We start from the raw sequence: 25204 nt of genomic DNA on the forward strand, positions 1-25204 counted from the left end.
TGGCTGGTGGTCCCAAGCAGGATGTGACTCACCTCCTCCTAAGGGCAACCGGTCACCCTCAGGAATCAGTGATCCCACCCATGGGTCCTGCTCTGGGTCTTCCTGCTGTTGCAGGGTGGACAGAGCCCAACTCTGTCACGTACTTGCTATGTGACTCTCAAGGGAACTCGGGCCTGCTGTTTGATAGGTCAAGGGCAGCTCAAGGTCGTCTCGGGTGCTCACAACAGGGTAGGGAGTCTCGAGGTGTCTGCTGGGTGGATCGATTCGATTATTTTTGACACCTGGCCCTCAGCAGCTGCCCAGCAGACTCTTCTCACTATGTTCACGATGGCCATAATGTTTTGTTTGGGTTAGTAATATCTCTTCCTTCTCATTCAAAGGAATTCTCCGTTGTCCCTAACCGGAGGCTGAGATTGGGTGGCCTCCTGGCACAGTGCTCACGTAGGTTGGGCTGCTCATGTTTCAAAAACTTGTTCATCTGAGGATGGCCTGAAATCCCAGCCGCTCAGGAGGCTGAGGCAGGAGGATCACGAGTTCAAAGCCAGCCTCAGCAAAAGCGAGGCCCTAAGCAACTCAGCGAGACCCTGTCTCTAAATAACATACAAAATAGGGCTGAGGATGTGGCTCAGTGGCCGAGTGTCCCCTGAGTTCAATCCCCGGTACCCACCCCTCCAAAAAAATCACATGGTACTCCATAAATTGTAGAATTCTGTGTGAGTTAAAATATATTAAAAAGTGTCATGTATAACTAATTCATACAAATAAAAAATAGATGAAAAGATTTTTTAAAAAAGAACCTCAATAGCTTCCATCACAAGTCACGCCATTTCTTCTGCTACTTTCTTGCCCACACACTTGTGGAATTTTTATCTAAATTGTTTTGCTATCCTGGGTTGACTACCCTGGCTTCTGACCATTTGCCTGGACTCTGGGCTTCTTATATCGCAGACTCTTCGTTTTTTGTTTTTTTTTTAAATATATGTTTGTTAGTCGTCGATGGACCTTTATTTTATTTATTTATGTGCGGTGCTGAGAATCAAATCCAGAGTCTCACACGTATGCCAGGCAAAGGCTCTACCACGGAGCTACGACGACCCCAGCCCTGCAGACCCTTCTGATCAGGCTTGGTGCCCAGCCTCCCGTGCATTCTGGCCCTCCCCACCACAAGCTTACCTGGACCTGCCTCTGAGCCTCTGTGTTCCAATCCCTGGTACCTTCCTGAGTTATCTGACCTGGTTTCCGTCTCCCCTGTCTGCGGCCTCCTGAGCTGGGGTGGAAGGTTCACTCGACTCCGGAGTTTGTTCTCACAGAAGTATTCACATTGCTTGGGGTGCTGACCACAGATGGGGGTGCAGCTGACGCAGTCTTTCAGGAGACGGTCGTAATATTTGCCTTGCTCCTTGAGGCAACTGAGGGACTCTGGGAAAGAGAAAGGAGTGATGGGTGACATGGGCCTGCAGGAGCTCTGGGTCTAATCTCAAAGGACATCAAAGTTAAAAAAAAAAAAAAAAGTCACAGTCTGACTCAAATAGCAATCCCGGAATAATCCAAGTCTTTTTACAAATCGAATTTATACAAACGGAAGGCTATGAATGATCCTCCAAGTGCTGCTGTGGCTGCATCACACACATTTTGATACATAGTGTTTTTCCTGAATCTAGTTCAAAATGTTTTTTTTTTCTTTTCATTATTACTTCTTCTTTGGCCTATAGATTCTTTAAAAGACTCTTCTTTTAAAAAAATTAATAAATATATTTTTTTTTTTAAAAAAGATTCCATTTCTTAGTTTTCAAGCCTAGGAAGATGTTCTACTTTTCTTTTAAAAGTGATAAACTAGATTCTTCAATTGCCTTAATTGTCATTCTTTACTTGCCTTTTCCAAACCCCATCAAGAAGAAATATATCTCCAATTAGCCTAAGGAACAGAGGGGAAAGGTCAGAGTCCTCTTTGGCAAGTTGCGGAGGGTGGGATTGGAAGACAGGTGGGAAAGCTCACATTAGTAGCATTTTGTGGGTTTTAAAAATAAATGGGAATGACAGCCACTAGAATAAGTATCAGTGCCAAGGAGCAGAAGCCAAGCAAACTAAAAGCCCAAGCACCTTGACCTTCAAGAGCTCGACAGAACCTACACTGGGGATACAGAGAACTCTATTTAAGGGCTCCTTGAGGGCACAGCTCAATGGTGGAGCACTTGCCTAACATGCACAAGGCCCCGGGTTCCAGCCCCCACACTGCCAAAAAAGAAAAATAGCTGGGGCAATCAGTTTACCTTCTAGAAAGCCTGAGGATATTTTTATTTCCACAAGTAAACTTTCTTTTAAGATTCCATTTAGGGGCTGGGATTGTGGCTCAGTGGTAGAGCGCTGCTCGCCTAGCACGGGCAGGACCCGGGTTCGATCCTCAGCACCACATAAAAATAAAGGCCCATCTACACCTAAAAAATAAATATTAAAAAAACATAAATTTTTTTTTTTTAAAAAAAGATTCCATTTATAGGGGCTGGGGTTGTGGCTCAGCAGTAGAATGTTCGCCTAGGGCATGTGAGGCCCTGGGTTTGATCCTCAGCACCACATGAAAATAAAATAAAGGTATTGTGTCCACCTACAACTAAAAAAAAAAAAAAATCATAAAAAAAGATGTTGAGGTTATGTTTTAGGGGACCTGGTGTGTGAGGGATTCATGATCTAGTATCTATAGGTAAAAAATGATATTTTAAAATTCACTTTAAAATATTCAAGCAAAAAAAAATGATCGGAAAACAAAAAGGCAGAATTTTAATGATTTTTTTAAGCCGATAACGGGGACACAGGGTCAACTCTTGTGTTTTTGCGTGTTTGACCATTTCTATAATAAAAATTTTCAAGGGCTGGGGATGGTGGCTCAAGCGGTAGCGCGCTTGCCTGGCATGCGCGGGGCGCTGGGTTCGATCCTCAGCACCACGTAAAAATAAAATAAAGATGTCGTGTCCACCGAAAACTAAGAAATAAATAAAGTGGCGAGAGTCGAATGAGGGGGTGAAGAATCGCTGATGAATGAGTGGGTGCATTTCCTTCCCCTGACCCCACTTCTCAGCCTCCGGACGGCTGTGGGGCCAGAGGGAGCTTTGGGGGGGAAGTAAGGTGTGGGGAGGTCCAGCTGTTCCCTGGGCTCAGGCCCCAGAACTCACTGCAGAAGGCTGCGCAGGTGCTCGGTCTCCGCTGGCTGCAGATTGGCTTGCAGGACATGCAGCCGTTCAGCAAGGAGTCCCAGTACTTCTCCTCAGGGCAGGATCTCATAGCCACCCCAAGCCACAGGCCCTGTGGAGCTGAGAGGTAGGGAGCATAAGGGTGGCTGGCAAGCTGAGTGGAGCCAAGGGGGCCTCCCTCACCCAGGTTCCCAGGGACATTCCCTGAGTCTCTCAGTGGGCAGAGGGCACCCAGGCAGAGCTGGCTCCCCATCCCAGCTGCACTGACTGGTGCCACCTCACCTTTCCATGCTTGAGTTTCCCCCATCTACGAAATGCTTATTCTGAGAGTCCCTCCCTCCTTCATGTCGGCCGTACCCTGCTTGGCCGTGCTCTCTGCCCTCCTTCCATGCTGTGACTCTTTCTGCCACAGGACCTTTGCACATGCTGTTCCCATTACATAAAAGGCTCTTCTTCCCCCGCCCCCCACGACCCCTCCCCATCCTCAAGATTTCTGAAGCTTTTTTTTTTTTTTCTTTCAGGGAAGACCTTTCTGACTCCCCCGACCCTGTGACAAGCCACTTTTGCTTGTCACTGTGATGACTTTCCTTTCGTGCTGTGTCTTGCACCAACTATGGGCATCATGCGGAAGGGAGGGTCTGGACCGAATTGCTAGGTCCTCAGGACCTCGAGAGTGCCAAGGGCATAGTAAGTGCTCATGAAATGAATGGATTTATTTATTTATTTTTTAAAGCCGACCTTGCCTACAGCAAACACTCCGTCAATGTTCCCTCCCTTCCCTTTTTTCTTATTTACTGTGGTGTGAAACACAGACAGGGACGTGTGCAAAGTGCACAAGCCTTCCACATACAGTTTGGTGACCATGGATACATGGTATCATTTCAACGCAGTGTGGAGGGAGAGATGGCTGGTTCCCTGCACCCTGGACCACTCCCTGGGGCCACCTCCCATCTCAGACTCTTCCCAGGGGTCGCTAATGTTTTGCTTCATTTGTTGCAATGCTGGGGTTTGCATCTCCAGTCCTGCTCTTCCAACTTCTTATCCCCACCCTTCTAGAACTTTCCTGTCTGGCTTTATCTGCCCACATGATTTCCGAGTCTCACCTGCGCCGGTGCTTGGCAGCCTGGACGTACTCGGGCTGAGATGCAGCACTTCTTTGATAAAAAAATGTTCTGTCTGCTCTTAGGACACCTGCCTCTCCCTTCTCTGAACCCAGGAGCACTTTACTACGGAGCTGCATCCCCAGCCCCCCTTTTATTTATTTATTTTTTCTTTCCAGACAGGGTCTTACTAAGTGGCCCCGGCTGGCCTTGAACTTGCCATTCTCCCGCTCAGTCCCCTGAGTCGCTGGGACTGCAGGTGTGCACCCCCGTGCCCGCTCCCAGCATTTCTTATTCTCTAACCGGGAGAACGTGAGTGACGTCCCCCTTAGCAACTCTTTCCACCTCCGTCTTCAACAGCTGGAAATCAGCAGACGGAAAGAACTCAAACCCAGCCAACAGAAGACCTGGGGCACCTGGGGCCAGCAGAGGTGATGCAGGAAGCAGAAGAAGACATCCATTCCCTGGTCCCCAAATCCTGGAAGGTAGCAGTGGGGGGGGCATTGCCCAAGTTCCTGGTTAGCGTTTGCTGGAGCCAGGTTGGGCCAGAAGGCCCTGGTCCTTACGATATCGGGGTTGTGGGTTCTGGTTGCTGACTCTGCTGGTTTGGATCACTCAGGGGCCAGCACCACGGTGAACCCCACAGGGCTGAAGTGGCTTCTGGGAGATTTAAGGAGATAGTAACCCCCTCTCCTTTTGGGGAGCAGGACACTTAAGGAAATCTTTGTGAGGATCCCAGGTGACCACCGTGCTAGAGGAGCAGAGACATCAGCGACTGTGCACAGCAAGGAACACATACCGTGTGCAAAAAAGAGCTTAAAAAAGTCACAAGTGGACGGCTCCAGTCCTTCATGAGCAAGAGCCAATCCCCGGGGAATGGGGGAAATCGGATTTTCAAAGTTACCACAGCATAATACTGAAAATGTCCAGTTCTCCAAAACATCACAAGCCTAGAAATGCTCACAGGAGATGAAGAACTTGACATTACGTTATCTCCACAGAAGGCTGGATGTACATTGGAACCATCAGCCAAAGGTGTTGATTCAGTGATTTTAACTATGTTCAAGGTAGCTCAAGGAAATCATGGGCAAAGAACTAAAGGAAATAGGAAAACCATGTCTGAATAAAAAAAGAATATGTACACTCATACACTGCTGGTGGGACTGCATATTGGTGCAGCCAATTTGGAAAGCAGTATGGAGATTCCTTGGAAAACTGGGAATGGAACCACCATTTGACCCAGCTATCCCACTCCTCGGACTATACCTAAAGGACTTAAAAACAGCATACTACAAGGACACAGCCACATCAATGTTTATAGCAGCACAATTCACAATAGCTAGACTGCGGAGCCAACCTAGATGCCCTTCAGTGGATGAATGGATAAAAAAATATGGCATTTATATACAATGGAATATTACTCAGCACTAAAAAATAACAAGATCATGGCATTTGCAGGGAAATGGATGGCATTAGAGCAGGTAATGCTAAGTGAAGTTAGGCAATCCCTAAAAAACAAATGCCGAATGTCTTCTCTGATATAAGGGGGGTGACTCAAAATAGGGTAGGGAGGAAGAGCATGAGAAGAAAATTACCTCTAGATAGGGAAGAGAGGTGGGAGGGAAAGGGAGGGAGAAGGGGAATTGCATGGAAGATGGAAGGAGACTCTCATTGTTATACAGAATACATGTATGATGATGTGAGGAAAAAGAAAAAAAGAATAGCATCACATTAGATTGGGTAGAGAGAAGAGATGGGAGGGGAGGGGAGGGGAAGGGGGGATAGGAAGGGCAGCAGAATAAAATAGACTTTATTATTGCTGTATGTATATAGGTGACTGTGTGACCAATGTGATTCTGCAACCTGTATACTCAGAAAAATGAGAAATTATACCCCATTTGATTCAAATGTGTGATATGTCAAGATCAGTTTACTGTCATGTGTATCTAATTAAAACAAATACACAGCCAAGAGCAGATCTGAATGTAGACCGTGGACCCCAGGTGGCGTGTCCCCCGTGTGGGTTGACCATCACCAAGGTACCCATTCTGTACAGAGGGGGAAGCAGCCTGTGTTTTGAGGCAGGATGAGAGTCGATGGGAACTCTTTGTACTCAATTTTGCTGTGAAACTGAAACTGCTCTAAAAATAGTCTCTCTCTTTTTTTTTTTAATTTCATTTTTAAAAAGGAACCAAACCGAAATTCTGGAACTGAAAAGTACAATGACCGAATGAAAAAACTCACTAGAGGGAGTTATCAGAAAATTTAAGCAGCAGGCAGAAGAAAGGATGGGTGAACCTGAAGGTAGGTCTGTTGAAATTATTGATATGTAGAACAGGGATTTAAAAAAAAAAACAGACTTGGATAAAAATGAACTAACTCTCAAGGGCCTGTAGGACCCCTCGCTGACATAAGAGTTGCACAAGGAAGAGAGATAAAAGGGCAGAACATTTGAAGAAATGGTGCCCCCCCCAAAAAAAAAATACTAGCAAGACAGAATCCAAATGCACATCCAAAAGATTCTTCACCATAATCAAGTTGGGTTCATACTAAATTTATTATGTAAATCAATAAATGTGATATGTCACATAACAGAAGGAAGGACATCCATTTGGTCATCTCTAGAGACTCAGAAAAAAGCACTTATTAAAAATTTAAATTCATTGATCATAAAACCTCTCCATGCATTAGGTGTACAAGGAGTGTACCTCACGGGTGTGGCTCGGTGTCAGAGCACTTGCCTAGCATGCACAAGGTCCTGGGGTCCAGCCCCAGCACCTAGAACAAAAATAAAATCCCAAACAAGAAGGAATGGATATCTCCACACCATAAAACCCGTGCATGACAAACCTTGCTAATATAGCAAAAAGGAAAAGGTTGAAGGATTTTCCCCTAAAAATCTAAAATGAGACGAGGATGTCTACGCTTTCCTGTTGTATTCAATGTGGTACCGGAAGTACTAGCCAGATCAATCAGGTAAGAGGAAGAAAGGAAGGCATACCAATTGGAAATGTCACTCAATTGTCCTCATTTGCAGATGGCATGATCTCATACATAGGAAAACCTGAAGAATCCACAGAAACATAATCAGAACTCATAAATGAGCTGGGAGGGATGGCACAGAACCTGTGATCTTAGTTACTTTAGGGAAGTCAGGCAGTAGGATCGTAAATTCAAAAAAAAAAAAAAGTCAAAACTGTTATAGAGATCAGAAGTGGGACCCCCACCAAACATAGTGGGACCCCCATCTCAAACATCACCAATTGCAAAACTGACAAATGTTCAGTAGAGCTGTAGAATATAAGTCCGATATACAAAAATCACTGTGCTTCTACATTCCAACAGCAAGCCAGATGAAAAAGGAATCAAGAAATCCCATTCACCATCGTTACAAATGAACAAACGGAAATACTTAGAAGTAAATCAGACCAAGGAGGTAAAAAAAAAGAAAAGATCTCTGTCATGAAAATCAAGATACCGATGAAAGAAATTCAAGAGGACACAAGCCGATAGGAAGATATTCTGCGTTTAATGAATCCTAAAACGCCCCATTATCGTATTGGGAGATGTTCCAACTACCCAAATTCAAATGCAATCTTCATCAAAGTACTAATGACGTTCTTTACAGAAATCGGCGGGGGGGGGGGGGGGATCACAGTCCTAAAAATCTGTATGGAACCACAAAAGAAAATGAGCATGAAGAGATGATCTACAGAATAGGGAAAAAATAATGTAACAAGGGTTACTATCCAGAACTTACAAAAAAATTCAAACATATCAACATAAAAGAAAACAAGTGATCCTATTGAAATATGCAAAAGATCTGAACAGACATTTCTCAAAAGGCACACCAACGGTTACACAAAGAGTTGATGAAAAGAAGCGCAACATCACTGATCACCAGGGACATGCAAAAGAAAACCACAAGACATCATCTCACCCCCCGTTAGAATAGGCTGTGATCAATAAGGCAAGAAATAACAAATGCTCAAGTTGTGGGGTAGAAGGGGCTCTTGTGCACACTGTGGGTGGGAATGTCAGTTAGTGCAGCCATCGTGAAAATCGTAAGGAGAGTCCTCAAAAAGTTAAAACTAGAATGAACATACCATCCAGCAATCCCACTACTGGGTAATATATATATATATAAATGAATTTAGTGGGTTCAAAAGACATCGACACTTTCATGTTTATTGTAGCACTCGTCACAATAACCAGATTTGGAATTAAATGGCCAACCAGAAATGAATGTATAAAGAAAAGGTGGTCTACACACATGGAATACTACTCAGCTATAAAAACAACGAGATCCAGTCATTTGCAAAACCATAGGTGGATCTGGATGATATTATTTCAAGCAAAATAAACCAGACACAGAAAGACATTTACCCTATGTTCTCACTCTGATGACCTCATGAAAGTAGAAATCTAGTAGAACAGTGGTTACCAGAGATTGGAGAGAGAAGAGAAAGTGGAGTATGGAAAGAGACTGGTACAAACCTATGGAACAGGGATGTGTTCTATTACCTAGTAGGGTGACGATTGTTAATAATAACATACTGTGTATTTCAAATATCTAGGAGAGAGGCTTTTAAATACTCTCACCATAAAGAAGTGACAAACGGACGAGGTAATGGATATGCTAATTACCTTGATTTTTATTATTATGCAATGTATACATATATCAAATATAATATTGTAACCCATAAATAATATGTACAGTTATTTCATGTAAATCTGAATTAGCTGTCAAAGAAACAATGGCCCCCAAACACCCCCAAACTGAGGAAAAGGCAGGAATATACACATTTGTGAAGCTCAACAATCTCCAAGCAGGGAAAAAAAATCAGAAAAACTCACACCAAGACACCGTATAATAAAATTATGGAAAGGACAAAGAATTGTGAAAGTAGCAAGAGAGAAGCAGTTTGTCATTGGCAGATTCGATTTTTAGAAACCCACAAGACTGATCTGTATGCTGTCTGTAAAAGACTTCTTATCAAAGAACCCCAAAAAGGTTGAAAGTGGAAGTATGGAAAAAGATATATCATGCAAATAGTAACTGAAGGAGAGCTGAGGCAGCTGTATTATTGTCAAACAAAAAAAGACTTCGTACGAAATCTAAATAAAGACATCATAAAAAAAGAATATTACAGACCAACATGTCTATGAATACATATGCAAAAAATCCTCAACGAAATATTAGCACATTGAACCCAACAACACATGAAAAGGATTATTCACCATGGTCGGGTGGGACTTATTCCTAGAAGGCATAAGTGTGATGCACCACACTAAAGAATGAAGAATCCAGGCATGAAGGTGCACACCTGTAATCCCAGAGACTTGGGAGGTTGGTGCAGGAGGGTTGCAAGTTCAAGGCCAGACTCAGCAACTTAGCAAGGCCCTGAGCAACTTAGAGAGTCTCAAGATTAAAAAAAAAAAAAATTAAAAGGACTGGGAATGTAGATTAGTGGTAAAGTGTCCTGGGTTCAATTCCCTGTACCTAAATAAATAAATAGAAGGAAAAAAATTACATGATCATCTCAATTGATGCAGAAAGATCATCTGACAAAATCCAACACTTTTCATGATTTAAAAAACTCAATAAAGAAGGGGGAAAAAATTCCTGAATATGAGAAAGGCCATAAGTCAAAAACACACAGCTAATGATGTACTAAATAGTGAAAGACTGAAAGTTTTTCTCACCAAGATCAGGAACAACACAAGAATGCACATTTTTTGCCACTTCTATTCCACATAGCACTGGAAATACTAGCCAATGCATTTAGGCAAGAAAAAAAAAAGTATCCCAATGGGAAAGGAGGAAGTTAAATTATCTCTGTTCCCAGATGGCATGATCTTAAGTGTAAAAAAATCCCTAAAATCTTCACATATGTATATACGCATGTGCTCGTGTGCACAAACACACACAACCTATTAGAGCTAATAAAAGGTTCAGCAAAGTTATAGGATACAAAATCAACAGACTAAAATCAGTTGAATTTTTGCAGACCTACTATGAACAATCCCAAAAGAAAATTAGGAAAATAATTTTCCATTTAACAATGGCATAAAAAGGAACAAATACTTAGAAATAAATTCAACAAATGAGGTGAAGTGTGTACCGAAAATACACAATATACAAGAGATCTGAAAAACTACAAAATATTTCTGGAAGAAACTAAAAATACCTCCATAAAAGAGAGCCATATTCTTGGGCTGGAGGATTCAATGATGTTAAAAGTTAATACTAAACAAAGCCGTCTACAAACTCAATACAATTTCCAACCAAATCTCAATGACTTTTTTTTTTTTTACAGAAATAGAAAAACGGATCCTAAAAACTCAAATAGAATTACAAGAGACTTTGAAAAGTCAAAAGGATCTTAAGAACAAAGATGGAAGACATACTTCCTGATTTCTTCCTGAAACTTACTACAAAACTAAATCCACCAAATCCACGTGCAAAAGAATGAAATTGTACTGTTACCTAATTCCATAGTACAAGAATCAACTCAGAATTTATCAAATGCTAAGAGCCCAAATTATAAAGTCTTAGAGGATAACAAAGAGGGGAATCGTCATTCATTGAATTTTGGCAAGGGCACACTGGTAAGAAAATTTAAAAAAATAAATAAATTGGACTTGACCAAAATTAAAGACTTTTGTGCCTCAAAGGTTTACCATCGAGTGGATAAAAAGACAAGTCCCAAAATAGGAGTAAATATTTCCAAAGTGTGTATCTGACAAGGGTTGACATTCAGACTATGTAAGAAACTCCTAAAATCCAAACAACTCAAGTCAAAAGTGGGCCAAAGACTTGAATCCATGGTTCTCCAAATAAGATACCCAAATGGCTGCTGATCACGGTGAAATGAAGCCCAGCATCATTAGTCACTGGAGAAATGCAAATCATAACCACAATACGATATCGCTCGCTATCGAGATGACTATTGGGAAAAGAAACTGAAAATAACAAATGTCGGAGGTGTGGAGAGATCTGAACCCTCTGTGCCTCACCCCTGAGAATGGGTGACCACGCAGTCACTGCCCAAGATGGCCGCGCTCAGCACCCTCTCACGTCTATTCATCAAAAAGTCAAACACAGATCTACCATAGGATCCAGCAAGTCTACCACCAGGTGAATACTCAAGAGGTCTGAAATCAGGGATAGAAACATAAACATGTTATTAGTTTGGATTTGGAAAGCCTGTGGGGGCACAGGCTCAGTGTTGAAGGCTTGGTCCCCAATCAGCCATTTTCAGAGGTAGGGCTTTTGGGGAAGTGATTGGGTCATAAGGGCTCTGACCTCCTCAGTGGATTAATCCACTGACAGCTGAATGGACCGCTGGAGGGTGGTGGAAATGTAGGAGGGTAGGGTGTGGCTGGAGGAATTAGGTTACTGGGGCCATGTCTTGTCACACCAAAAAAAAAAGCAAAAGAGGAAGGAAGAAAAATGTAGAGTTCATAACAGAAGATTATTTTCAATAGAACGTAATGTTCACCTCCTGGTAGCCAGGGAGGTGAGAGAGAGGAGAAGGAGGAGGAAGAAAGGAGAGGGAGAGGCACCAATCAAACGTAGGGTAGAAGAGACACCAATAAACACTATGAGCCATGCAAGACCTGGTAATACTGGGACGCATGCTCTGTTAAATAGAGGGAGTCAGGAAACAATGGGGCAGGGGAGAAAACTGGGGTCCCTGTCAGCAGACAGGTGAAGATGGAAATTCTCAACAAGGTGAGAAAGGAATTTCCCAGATTGACAGCTACTTATGAGTCTGAAGCGTCCCCTATCCCAGCTAAGGGAAGAGGAAAGAGAAACATTATCAACAAAACACAGAAATGATAGATGAGTGAGTATGTTTAACCAGTTGAAAAGCCAGATCTGTTACAGACCTGAGATAAATGACTTGTATACACACCGAAAACCTAGGCATCATCAACTCCAGGGAAACCAAAGAGGCCAACAACAAAATACAGATAATCACAGCACATGTGTGGCTCAGCTGTGGAGAACAGTAATATTTTCACAAACATGAGAACCAATGGCAATGACCCAGTGACCTGATTGGTACAATGAGGATGTGATAGCTTACATCATGGGGTCATTGTGAGCATTATGTGAAGGAAAATGGTTTTTGATTTCTGTTAGTTGTATCTGATTCCTCACCAGCCCCTTCTGAAATAATGAGGATAGCTGTAGGACCCCCACCCTACCCCACACCCCCCGGCAGCCCACCCCCCAGATACTACCTGTCGGTGATTCTCAGGGTCGAGAGCCACTGCCCCTTGCTGGCTCTAAAGTCATAACTTAAACAGGTTCTGGGAGAACTAAGCAAGTCACTTCTCAGTTTTCTGTTAATAAAAAGGGGATGAGCCTTTCTATGTGCTGGGATGCTCGGTTTGAAAACCGATTTGCTGTGGACGTGGTGGTGTGCGCCTGCGATCCCACTGATGCAGGAGGATGAGGCAGGGGGATTGAAATTTGAGGGCAGCCTGGGCGACATATCAAGACCCTGTCTCAATATAAAAAAAAAATAAAAAGCACTAGGGAGGTAGTTTAGTACCCCCGAGTTCAGCCCCCAGGACCCCAAGAATAAATTTAAAAATTCATTCATTCATTAAGTTTAAAAAGAAAGAAAATTGATTCACCACAGTTCTGCGACGGAATGCATGTCCCAGTGGAAAACCTCAGTTTTTCGGACCTGTAAAACGGGATTACAGGCTTTCCTTAAGGGTATGTGCACGATCATACGTCACTGGCTTAAGACGTGGCTGTTAATATTGGTAGCTACTATTCTGGCACCAATGGTATAGAATGCAATAGGTTGACCATGGTCATCTGTGGTAACAGAATAATTGCAATATCAATGACGGTAATGTTGTAACTCCTACTGTCTCCTTCAGCTCTGAATCCAGTGCCTTTCATAATACTAGGCGCACACAAGAGGTGGTCAATAAATGCTCATTGATGACGGAACCCTTTGTACACAGTTGTTCTCGGTAAAAAATTGTGGAGTCACAACAAACACTGGGCAGGGGTAATATCTGAGCTGTTTTCAACAATCCCCTTTCCTGCCTGTATTTCCTCCATCCCAGTAGGACTCAGGGGCCAGGTGTTCTAGTGGAAAAAGGAGAAGCAGAGACCCTAGCTTTTGGCTTCCACACTTCGGAGAGAAGATTCTTGGCACAAAGGGTCAGAAACAAGCACAGGAAGTTTCCCTTCGATTTAAAAAAATAAAAAATAAAAAAACAAAGCAAAGCAAACCACAACAAGACCCAGTTGAAGATTAAAAGAACAAAAATATAAGAAGTTACATTTAATATACGTCATATTGATTTCTTTACAACCTTGGAGGGTAAATCCAAAATCCATAAGAGATGGATAAAAATAGAACACACACAAAAGAAGCAAATGGTAAACAATGACAAAAGAACTTCTCTACGGCGACGAGCACCTTACCAAAAAGTACAGACATAGGAGAAATGGGAGCAAGACATTTGCAACTCACATTTGAAAGGCAAACAGAAAAAGAAAGACCAGTCAATAGAAAAATGGGCAAAGGTCATGAATGGACAGTTCACAGACAGGTCAACACAACCCAAAGATGCATGATTTCATTCAACCACACTGATCCATCTTCCCTCTAATCGAGTTTTTAAAATATATATATATAAAAAAGAAATAGCACTTCTATTGGCAAACCCTTGAATGAACACATTCTCATTCATTATGGAAGGAAAGTAAATAAGTATGATCATCATGGAGCAGAATTGGGTTAGATTTATCAAAATTATCGATAACTCGGTGATTAAACTCCAGTTTTATCTTACAGAGAAAAAACGATGAATTCACTGCAGCCATGTTTGTAATTACTGAGGATTGAAAGTAACCTAAATGTCCATGCGTTGGGAACTGACAGAGTAAGTTACATTACGTATACACTGGGCTATTATGCAGTTATATTTTAAAAAGTAACGAAGAAGGGGCTGGGGTTGTGGCTCAGCGGTAGAGCACTTGCCTAGCAAGTGTGAGGCCCTGAGTTCGATCCTCAGCACCACATAAAAATAAATAAAATAAAGGTATTAAAAAAAAGTAAAATGAAGAAGATCTTTATTTATATTGCTATGGAAAGAACTCCAAAGTATATTCAGTAGCGGAAAAAAAAAAAAAAAAGAAAACCAAAACAACAAGATAGGTTCCTTTTATTTTCCCTCAAAAGGTAGAAAGTTCTAAATTTATATTTGTGTTGGTATTTGCATTAAATCATAATAAGAAAATAAAGACAATATCACATTTTAAATAAAACATCTTAAAGAATTTTTAAAAGATGTGCAAGATTTGTACACTGAAAACTATAACACATTTTTTTTTTTTTTGGAAGAAATTAAAGAAAGTTTAAATAAGTGGAAAGACATCCCATGTTCATGGATTGGAAGACTTCATATTGTGCAGACAGTCACCAAACTGTTCTACAGATTCAATGCCATTCCCTTCAAAATCCCAGCTGAAATTTTTCTGCAGAGTTTGACAAGCTGATCCTAAAATTCATGTGGAAATGCAAGAGACCAAAAGATCCAAAGCAATCCTGAAAGATTCCAAAGTTGGAGGACTTACACTTTCCTACTTAAACTTACTACAAAGCAACAGTAATTAAGACCCATAGAGTACTGGCCTAAACATAGCCATCGCTCAATAGAATACAATTATGAGTTCGAAATTAAAGCCTAACATTTGTGGCCAATTAATTTTCAACAAGGGCACCAAGGCAATCCAACGGCATAGGGAAGAGTCTTTTCAACAAAGAGTGCTGAGACCCCTGGAATTTACATATAGAAGGATGAAATGAAACCCCTGCCTCACACCGTTATTTCAAACTGGATCCTAGACCTAAACGGAAGAGTTAAGTCTACAAAGAAAAACTCTTAGAAGGCACAGGGAATCAATATTCACGCCTTGGGTTAGACAGTGACACCAAATGTATACATTTAATAAAAGAGATAACTGGCTGATCAATTGGGCTTCGTGAAAACGCAAGAGTTTTGTGTTCCAAAGAGACCATCGATAATAAAAAAAAATAAAAATAAAAATAAAAGAAACCATCGAGAAAGTAAAAGGATCATGGTGCACACCTGTAATCCCAGTGACTTGGAAGGCCGGAACAAGACGATGCACGTGGGTGGCCAGCCTCAGCAACTCAGCAAGATCTTGTTTCTAAATAAATAAATAAGACTGGAGATGTAGCACCGTGGTAAAGTACCCCCCAAGTACAGTCCCCCATCCCTGCAGTGCCCCACAGAAAAAGGAGAAGAATAGAATAAAATACTGGAAAGAAACCATTGCAAATCATGGATCTGATAAGAAACTTAAACTCAGAATGTATAATGAACACTTGTCACGGAATAATTAACAAGACAACCAAACTTTAAATTGGGCAAAATAGGGCTGGGGATGTGGCTCAAGCGGTAGCGCGCTCGCCTGGCATGCGTGCGGCCCGGGTTCGATCCTCAGCACCACATACAAACAAAGATGTTGTGTCCGCCGAAATCTAAAAAACAACAGTTACTAATATGGCATTATGTAAAAATGTGGATGTGTAACCGATGTGATTCTGCAATATGTATTTGGGGTAAAAATGGGAGTTCATAACCCACTTGAATCTAATGTATGAAATATGATATGTCAAGAGCTTTGTTATGTTTTGAACAACTAATAAAAAATAAATAAATATTTAAAAAAATTCTCTCTCTCTTTAAAAAACAATTTTTTTTTAAATTGGGCAAAATAGTTGAAAAGACATTTTTTTTGCCAATAAATATATAATAATGCCAACAAACATGAAAAGATGCTCTGCATCATGATCATGAGGGAGAGAAATGTCAATCTGAACTTCACACTCACTCTCATGGCTATAATGAGAAAGATGGGCAATTTGGTGAGGATGTGGAGAGATCAGAATCTTTGTGCGTTGAATGGGATTATAAAACGGCCCAACCACCTTTTAAGTGGTTTGGCAATTCCTCAAAATGTTGACCACAGAATTATCATAGGAGCCCCAATAATTCCACCTCTAGGTATCTAAGAGAAATAAAAACATGTTAACCCCAAACATGTACCTCCAGGTTCACAGAAGCATTATTCATCCTAGTCAGAGAGTAGAACAACATGTCAATCAACCGAAGAACAGATAAACAAAAACCTGCTATGTCCACAAAATAGAATATTATTGGGCCGCGAATGAAGTACTGATATGTGTTGTGGATGATCTCTTAAAACATGCAGAAATAGCAGGTCATGATGCACCACATACTGTGATTCCATTGATATAAATGTCCCAAATAGGAAAATCTATGGAGATAGAAAGATTAGTGGTAGCCTAGCTTTTGGGTGGGGATTGAACTCTCAAGGCTTCTTTTGGGGATGATGGAAATATTCTTTTTTTTTTTTTTTAAGAGAGAGAGAGAGAGAGAGAGTGAGAAATAGAGAATTTTTTTAATATTTATTTTTTAGTTCTCGGCAGACACAACATCTTTGTTTGTATGTGGTACTGAGGATCGAACCCGGGCTGCACGCATGCCAGGCGAGCGCGCTACTGCTTGAGCCACATCCCCAGCCCGGGATGATGGAAATATTCTAAAATTAGATTACGGTGATGGTTGCACAACTCTGTAAATATGCTATAAAACATGGAATCTTAAGCTTTAAATAGGTGAGCTTCATAGCCTGTAAAGTGCGTGTCGATGAAGCTGTTTATCCCAGAGAAGGCAGGCACTGGGCAGATGAAGGAGGGAGGAAAGACTTTCTATTTTTTTCCCCTCTCCTTTCCAGGTTTCAAATCCCATGACTAATACCATCTATTCAAAAGCAAATTTAAAACCAAAGAATCCAGCAAAAAAAAAAAATTTTTTTTAAAGGCCTCTGATTCTCCGCGCCCCCCCCCCCCCGCCCCGTTTGGGGTGGGGAAGATGAGAGGGAGGGACCTGCCACCCACCCCGGTCACGCTGTGAAGCAATGGCTGAGTGCACAACAGGTTCGTGGGACAAGGGCAGCCTTAGAGAGGTTCCAAGACCCATCCGTGCCCTGGAAGCCACTAAAGCCACTGGACTGGACTATCTAGTGCCGCTTGACCTTGGCAGACACCCAAGGGAGCAGAGGAGACTATCCCTAAGTCCCCCTCCTCCATGGCCACCTGGACCTATGTAAAATCCCAGAGCCACCATTCATCCCCAAAGATAGGCAAAACGTCCCAGAGAGTGACAGCCACCAGGCAGAACCGGAGCTTGAGAAAGATGCTCTGCCGATGAGCAGAAAAGAAGGGAGAATTCCTCTCGCATGCTGGGCCCATGGGCTGGGCCCACGCCTTGGCTGCATCAGGGCCAGATAGAGCCCAGAGGTCCTCCCCTGCACCCTGAAACCAGAGGGACGATTCTTAGAACCCTCAGCCTGAGCTTCTTGGCACACTCGGCTAGTTAACAGGTGCTGTACCAAGAAAGACCTCTGTGGTCAAATACGTTTGAAAAATGCTGCGTTAAAGAAAGTCAAAGCCAGACCATGATTTACATTACTCAGAAGAGATCCAAACCGTGTCCGATTCATTAAGTCCAGGGGCTCCCTACACAGCCACTCGGAACAAGCCCCATGGCAAATAAGCAGGAAAAAAATATTTCTGTCCCAAATCTAAAACTAATTGGATTTTTTTTTTTTTTTTTTTTTTTAGTAGTCACTGTTGCAGATTTGGTAAAGGCCATCTTGAATTTCCTCAATCTATCTGTACTTGCCTTTTTAAAATCGGCATCTGGGCTGGGGTTGGGGCTCAGAGGTAGAGCGCTCATCTAGCATGCTTGAGGCACTGGGTTCGATCCTCAGCACCATATAAAAATAAAAATATTGTGTCCACCTACAACTAAAAGATAAATATTTTTTTTTTAAAAAATTGGCATCTGAAGATTGTCATGCATAAAGTTTGACTAATATTCTGTTCTGATTGCCTTGAAAGAGGAAGAAAAGACTTGAATTTCTCAATATCAGTTTGAGTAAGATTGTTTATGAGAACAAGCCTTCTCAACATGACTATTAAAGTAAGAACGCTAACAGTTTAAGAACAGAACGGGACCCAAAACAACAGCTTTCTGTTAGTAAACCAATACTTGTGATGCGTTTCTTGTATGCAAAGCGTTTTTTTTTTTTTCTGTTTGAGAAAAACAGCAGCACTTGTTAGAGTAAATAAACTAAAGGTGGTTCATTCACGTCTTACTGGTTTTATATTTTTGTCCTGATTTGTAGACATTCTAGCTTTTATTGTTGCATGAGAGCTATAGGCAAAAAAGAATATATACCTACTTTTATGTATATATAAACTTACTGGTTTTATATTTTCGTTCTAATTTGTAAACTTTCTAGCTTTTATTGTTGCATGAGAACTATAGGCCACAAGAATATATACCTACTTTTATGTTGGAACAAATATGAGAAGCTATTAAAAATTAAAACATATTGAGTTTAAAAAAGCTAAAGCCTGGGGTTGTGGCTCAGCGGTAGAGCACTCGCCTAGCACATGAGAGGCCCTGGGTTCGATCCTCAGCACCACATAAAAACAAATAAATAAAGTTATTGGATCCAACCACAACTAAAAAATAAATATTTTAAATAAATAAGTAAATAAATAAATAAATAAGCTAAAGCCCTATTTTAACCTCAGAATTTCTCAGAGCCTTTGCTTATGACTCTTCAAGAAAGGGTCCAGCCTTTTCAAAGCTTTAGTGCTTTAGTCTCTGAACAACGGGAGCTAGAAGGTTTCCCTCTCCAGTGAGTCCCTAGAAGCCTCTGTGGGTGCCAAGTCACAATTCTAGCTAGTTCTTGACATTTGGTCCCAGAGTCCCGGGGGGAGGTTTCATCCTGGGTCAAGGTGGCCTGGTCACTGCCTTGTCAAACGCTCTAAGAAATTATGTGTATTTGAGCCCTTGGCTGGCTATACAGGTCAGTACGGGTCTCCCGGTTGCAAATGAAAATCAGAGATATGACAGGCTTCAAAGCTGGGGTGCTGGGGAAAGGAACAGGAGAGATATGTGGATTTAAGGTGCAGCCCTGGATGCTGGACAGTCCCTACTCACATCCAGCCTTGGGTTCATCTGCTCTAAGCAACAGATGTTTCCAGGTAAATTTTATCTTTGACCAAGCCTCCCAAACCCGTCCTGATGAAATGTTACAAGAAAACACAGTCCCCTTTCTTCAACAAATAATTTGAAGCAAAAAAAAAAAAAATTAATAAGAGAGTGAGAATTGGTGTGGATTAAAACTACAAGTAGGGGCTGGGGTGGTGGCTCACCGGTAGAGCGCTCTCCTAGCATGTGCGAGGCCCTGGGTTCGATCCTCAGCACCCCATAAAAATCAGCAAATAAAAGAAAGGTATTGGGTCCAACTCCAACTAAAAAAATATAAATATTTTTTTAAAAAAGCATAACTAAATGTCTGACGTGGGCCGTGTTTAATTCTGATTTGAACAACAACAAAAAGAAAAGACGTGGATATATCCATCAGGTACATTGGGGCACTGACTGATAATATCAAAGGTGACCGCAGTTCGGGCAGGGGTCAGGGGTTTTGAGTTTAATCCAGAGGCATCTAAGATCCCACCATGTCTGGGGTTCATTTTAAAATGACCCACTGAGGGTGGAAGAGAAAACATGGTGGGGGGACACCTGGTCACAAAGGGGACAACTCCTGCCATGGGGGCCAACCCCCCCCCCCCCAGCTCCAGTCTTAGCTCTCCTCTCCTGGAAGGCAAGACCCCCCCACATACCCCTAAGTGCCCCAGACTCGGGGTTCTCCACATGCAAGGCTTGGGGAAGCCTTGGGGCTGCAGACATCTTGGGACCCCCCCAAGGTCCTGGCTCCGTGTGGGCCCAGGAGCCCGTGCAGAACACGGGCCGAGGGCCTCCCCCCCCACTGTCCACCTGCCGGCCTGCCCACTGGCTTGGCTACTCACAGCGCTCCTCTGCCTGCCCGCCGGCTCCGGCCACCTCGCCTCCTCTGGCCCAGGCCACTCATTACTCAGGATGTTTATTATTAGCCCCAGATTTGATTAGTGCCTGGGCTGCGCTTCCTGGGTCTTCCCCTCAACCTGGAGGATGTAAATCAGCCGCCCCGGTCACCTGCGCCTGCGCGCTCACCAGGCAAGGTGAAGGGCTCTGAGTCCTGATGGCTCTGCTCTGTCCACCAAGGTGCGCAGAGCGGCTGGGCGACATCATCCACCCTTGCATGGCTTGGGCGCGTCCAGGTTTTCCCTGGCCCATCTCAAGGGCGAAGCTCCTGCCCCAGGCTTATACTCATACACCCCAGGCCCCGTCTCAGCTGCACAGAAGGGCTCACCCTTCCCTCCCCCTGGACAGTCTTGGCCTATTCTATTGCAAGTTCAGCTCCTCCAAGACTCAGTTGAGGTGTCCTCTCCTCTGGGAAGCCACCCTAACTACCCCAACCCAAGTTAGAGGCTCATTTTCTGCACCTTCTGAGCTTTGTCACTGTGGGGACCGGTGCATGGAGTTCTGCATGCATGGCATATGCTAAGGGTGTCGTCTGAGTGGCAGGCCACTCCCCTCTTGCTAGGCGTGTAGTAGCAATCTGCTTACCCCATAGGCACAGCCCTGGGCATGAGGCCGTGGGTTGCAGTCCCTGTGCTTGCTCCACAGCCCACTCCTCAATTGGTGGCTGCAAGGGCAGTTAGCAGAAATTGCATTAGTGGCTGCCTGTAACCTGCTTAGCTGCTGCCTGAGTATATATACATGGTAACTGCAATAAAATCAGACCTGCTTCCTGCTTGGTGTCCGGAGATCTTGATTAGCGACTCTGCAGCCACACTCTTTCTCTGCCCTGTTCTGTGGACCTCCTCGCTGGACGAGAGAGAGAGAGAGAGCCCACACATGTCACTATGCCTATCAAAGCACGAGAGCCAGCCAGACTGCGTTTGAATCTCTACTCTGCCAAATACCAACTGGAGTCCTTGGTGGCAACTTATGTACATAATGTCTCTGTGTCTCTGTGTTCTGTTCTGTAAAATGGGTATAATAGCAGCACTATGTGTGGCACAAGCCATGTGAGGCTGAGTTCAAGTAGTTACATTCTCAGAGCAACTGAGTTCTCTGCAGATGGGATTGAGGATTGATACTGTGGCCCTTATTACCGTGTATTGTAACTATTTCTATGTCATTGCAAGTCTTCTGAAACCTCCTGAGAGATAGGAAGTACAGCAACCCCTCTCTCATGTTTACTGCAGCACTTTACACAGTATCCCAGATATGAAATCCACCTAAACGTCCATCAACAAATGATAAAGAAAATGTAGTGCATATATATACCGTGGAATATTATTCAGCCTTTAAAAAGAAGGAAATCCTGTCATTTGCATCAAGATGGAGGGAACTGGAAGATATTATCTTAACTAAAATAAGCCAGGCCCAGAGAAACAAAAACCACCCATTCTTGTTCACAGGTGGAATCTAAAAATGTTGATCTCAAAGAAGATGAGAACAGAATAGGGGTTACTAGGAACTGGGAGGGCAAGAGAGAGAGAGGATGAGGTTGGGGTTGTGGCTCAGAGGTAGAGCACTCGCCTAGCATGCACGAGGCACTGGGTTTGATCCTCAGCACCACGTACATGTAAAATAAAGATATTGTGTCCACCTAAAACTTAAGAATAAATATTTTTAAAAAAAGAGAGAGGATGGAGAGAGATCTGTTAACAGGTACCACATTAGATAAGAGGAGGAGTTCTGGTGTCCCATTGCATGTAGGGCGGCTGTAGTTAACAACAGAGGATGCTCAAATTGATGGGGATTTAGCTCAGGGGTAGGGCTCTTGCTTGGCTCGAGTGAGGCTCTGGATTCCATCTGCAGTACTGCCCTAAAAGAAAAAAAAAAAAGTTGGGAGCCGTGGGGCACACCTGGAATCCCAGCATCTTAGGAGGCTGAGGCAGGAGGGTCACTAGTTCAGGGCCAGCCTCAGCAACTTAGCAAGGACCTAAGCAACTTAGCAAGACTCTGTCTCGAAATAAAAAACAAAAAAGTGCTGGGGATGTGACTTCATGGTAAAAGTGCCCTGGGTTCCATCCCCAGTACCAGAGAGAGAGAGAGAGAGTGAATGTGGGTGGGCGGCACCATTTGGGAAGGCCACGGTCAATTAAAATGTAGAATATGTGCCTACCCCCAGGACCCTGAAGTTTTGTCCGTGGTTAAAGCGTTGCTGATGATAGTGGGAGACTGGGGACAATTTAAATGGGCACCAATAGAGACTGCTGAGTACCCCTGTTGCCAGGAACTTTCTGCCTGCCAAAACGGGGCAAGCCCGGGTCACTGCCGAATGCCTGCATCACCCCTCCCTCCTTGCCTTTTGTTCGCAAACCCCTGGGGTCTGGGGCTCACAAGGCAGCTGACTCCCTGGGGGTTTTGTTACCAAGCTCCTCTCTGACTGTTGAGGGAACTGTGCCTTCCAGAAACGGAACTCTTACTGGGCTAGACTGGGGTGCAGCTGTCTAAAGCCACACACACACACACACACACACACACACACACACACACGGTCTTGGCTTTGCAGAGCTTGTGCAGCATCCAGCCCGCATGTGCTTTGCATGAAGCGAAGACCAAACAAGATGCAGCCTGATTCGGGAGGTGGCTGGGGATGGAAGGATGGCGCTGTCTCATTGCTGATCCGCCTTTTTGCTCACGTGCAACTTCCCCAGAACCGGGCAGGAGGTTTCTGAACCTCATTCTTCACTTTCCAAACCTCATTCTGAAACCAGCCCTTTCTGAGCTGTCCCCCCCCTCCCCAGGGGAAGAGAGGTCTTCTAATTTTAAGTTCAACGATCAAGGGAAATGGGTGAGTTTTGGAACCCAGAGGGAAGGTTTTGATATGCTGTCTCATCAAAAGGTTAAAATGCACACACACACGCACACACGGTCAAGGAAAAAATTTTTAACGATATTAAAGGGAAAATAGTGAGCAGTAAAGGTCTCTCCCACCTAGATACCATAGACCTGCTATTCGCAGAAATCTGCCAAACAGGCGCTTACACACACCTGTGTGTCACTCTTGATGTGTGTCCCCTGGTTTCCCCCATGCTGTCCCCAACATGCACCTTTTAAAAATACATACACGATGGCTCATTTCCGAGGACGGGACACGCTGCTTTGCATGGGACTTGTTCATTTACCCTCCTGCCCGTCAGACCTGGTGTTATTTCTAGTGAGCCCTCAAGATGCTCTTTAGGAGGACCAGCTGGGAGACTGTAGGGAGTGCTGACTGTGTTCGGGGCCCGGGCCTAAATGCTTTTATACCTATTTAACACATGTTGTATCTTCCTGTCTCATTGCAGGGCTGGAGTTGCTTAAGTGGGATTGCCGAATCCATGGGGTACGTTTGTCTTGCCGATCGGGGTCACCTCACAGGGTGACATGGTCCCCACGTCACACTTGGACATCTGTGGTATTTTCACCTTGAAGGCCCATGACAGGCTAGACCTTGTGGACTCTGTGTGCTCCCTCGTGTCTGCCAGGCCCCCTGCAGATCCCCCTTCCATTGAGACCATGCTGGGGCCACCTCTGAGACAGTCCCGAGGTAAGAAAAAAGCAAAAGTGTCCCCAAATGGGGCATTTCTTAGAAACGCAGAGAAAGCTCTCATTTTCATTATTGCAATTTACATACAACTCAGATGCTCCAAATTTCCTAGGTGGCTAATTGAGCTGCTCTTCCCATTTGTTACTGATTTCTCAGAAATGCGAGATACCATCGTTCTAGCCAAACCCCAATTTGAAGAAGCAAGCAGTGGTTTCTCTGTACCGAGTCATCCAACTTCTGTGGGAAGACCTAGTTGCTTTTCTTATTTTAAAATGTCTCCTTCATGCTGGGTGCGGTGGTGTGCGCCTGTAATCCCAGCGGCTTGGGAGGCTGAGGCAGGAGGATCGTGAGTTCAAAGCCAGCCTCAGCAAATAAGCAAGGCACCGAACAACTCAGTGAGATCCTGTCTCTAAATAAAATACAAAATGGGGCTGGGGATGTGGCTCAGTGGTTGAGTGCCCCTGAGTTCAATCCCCAGTACAAAAAAAAAAATTCCTTTATTACTTTTGATTATATGAAAAATTCAAAACTTAGAGTAAGGTGAAAAAGGAAATAAAGTGAATACCCACAGATCCTCCACCTGGGCTTGATGAGTCTACTCATTGGGTCTATGATCCACATCTGCCTCTACAGAGACCTTCTACTGGGCACAGCAGTGCATACATCTGTAATCCCAGCAACATGGGAGGCTGAGGCAGGAGGATGGAAAGTTTGGAGGCCAGCCTCAGCAATTTAAATAAACATTAAAAAGGACTGAGGAGCAACTGTGTTTCATGTTCAGTTTTCATGTTGCTCAGTGGTAGAGTGCCCTCCATTCAATCCCCACATATATACACACACACACAAAAGAAAATGAACATTTCCTTACATAGACTATCATTACCACACCCAAGACCGTCCACCATAATTCAATAACATCACCTGATATCTGGCCCAATATATAAATGTCTCCAATTGTCCTGAGTTTTCCTGGCTGCTTAGTTTTGAATCAGGATCCAATCGAGGGTTATGCATTACGTTTTCTATCGTCTTTTTTTTAATCATTAGCTATTTATTTTTAGGTGGTGCTGAGGATTGAACCCAGGGCCTCACAGGCGTGAGGCAAGTGCTTTGACCACTGAGCCCCAGCCCTCTCTTGTCTTCGAGGCACCTGGAGTGGTTTTCTATTCTCTTCTTTTTTCCTTTAGACCCAAAAGCAAGCCTCCAACTGACCATGGATTGAGACCTCTGAAACTGTGGGCCAAAACAAACCTTTCATTCTTTTAAAGTTGCTTATCTTGGGTGCAGCGGTGTAATCCCGTAATCCCCAGAGG

The 25204-nt window shown here is 43.5% G+C and overlaps 1 protein-coding gene across 5 annotated transcripts in view; it reads right to left on the minus strand.

Moving 5' to 3' along the window:
* Positions 1 to 20360, minus strand: part of Tnfrsf13b (TNF receptor superfamily member 13B) — a 28649-nt gene extending 8289 nt beyond the window's left edge. Inside the window, exons 1-5 of one of the 5 annotated variants that reach the window (XM_071603191.1) lie at positions 20272 to 20360; positions 15419 to 15500; positions 3168 to 3305; positions 2271 to 2435; positions 1174 to 1419 (exon numbers count right to left, since the gene is read on the minus strand). In XM_071603191.1, the coding sequence (XP_071459292.1) occupies positions 1174 to 1419; positions 2271 to 2435; positions 3168 to 3276 (520 nt within the window). In that variant the 5' untranslated portion in view covers positions 3277 to 3305; positions 15419 to 15500; positions 20272 to 20360. Of the gene's footprint in view, positions 1 to 1173; positions 1420 to 2270; positions 2436 to 3167; positions 3306 to 15418; positions 15501 to 16284; positions 16304 to 18064; positions 18172 to 20271 lie in introns of those variants that run through there. The other 4 variants (XM_071603189.1, XM_071603192.1, XM_071603190.1 and 1 more) reach the window with 4 other exon arrangements.
* Positions 20361 to 25204: the final 4844 nt, after the last annotated feature.

This window comes from Marmota flaviventris, chromosome 17 (genome assembly GCF_047511675.1).
Source record: "Marmota flaviventris isolate mMarFla1 chromosome 17, mMarFla1.hap1, whole genome shotgun sequence".
Lineage (NCBI taxonomy): Eukaryota > Metazoa > Chordata > Mammalia > Rodentia > Sciuridae > Marmota > Marmota flaviventris.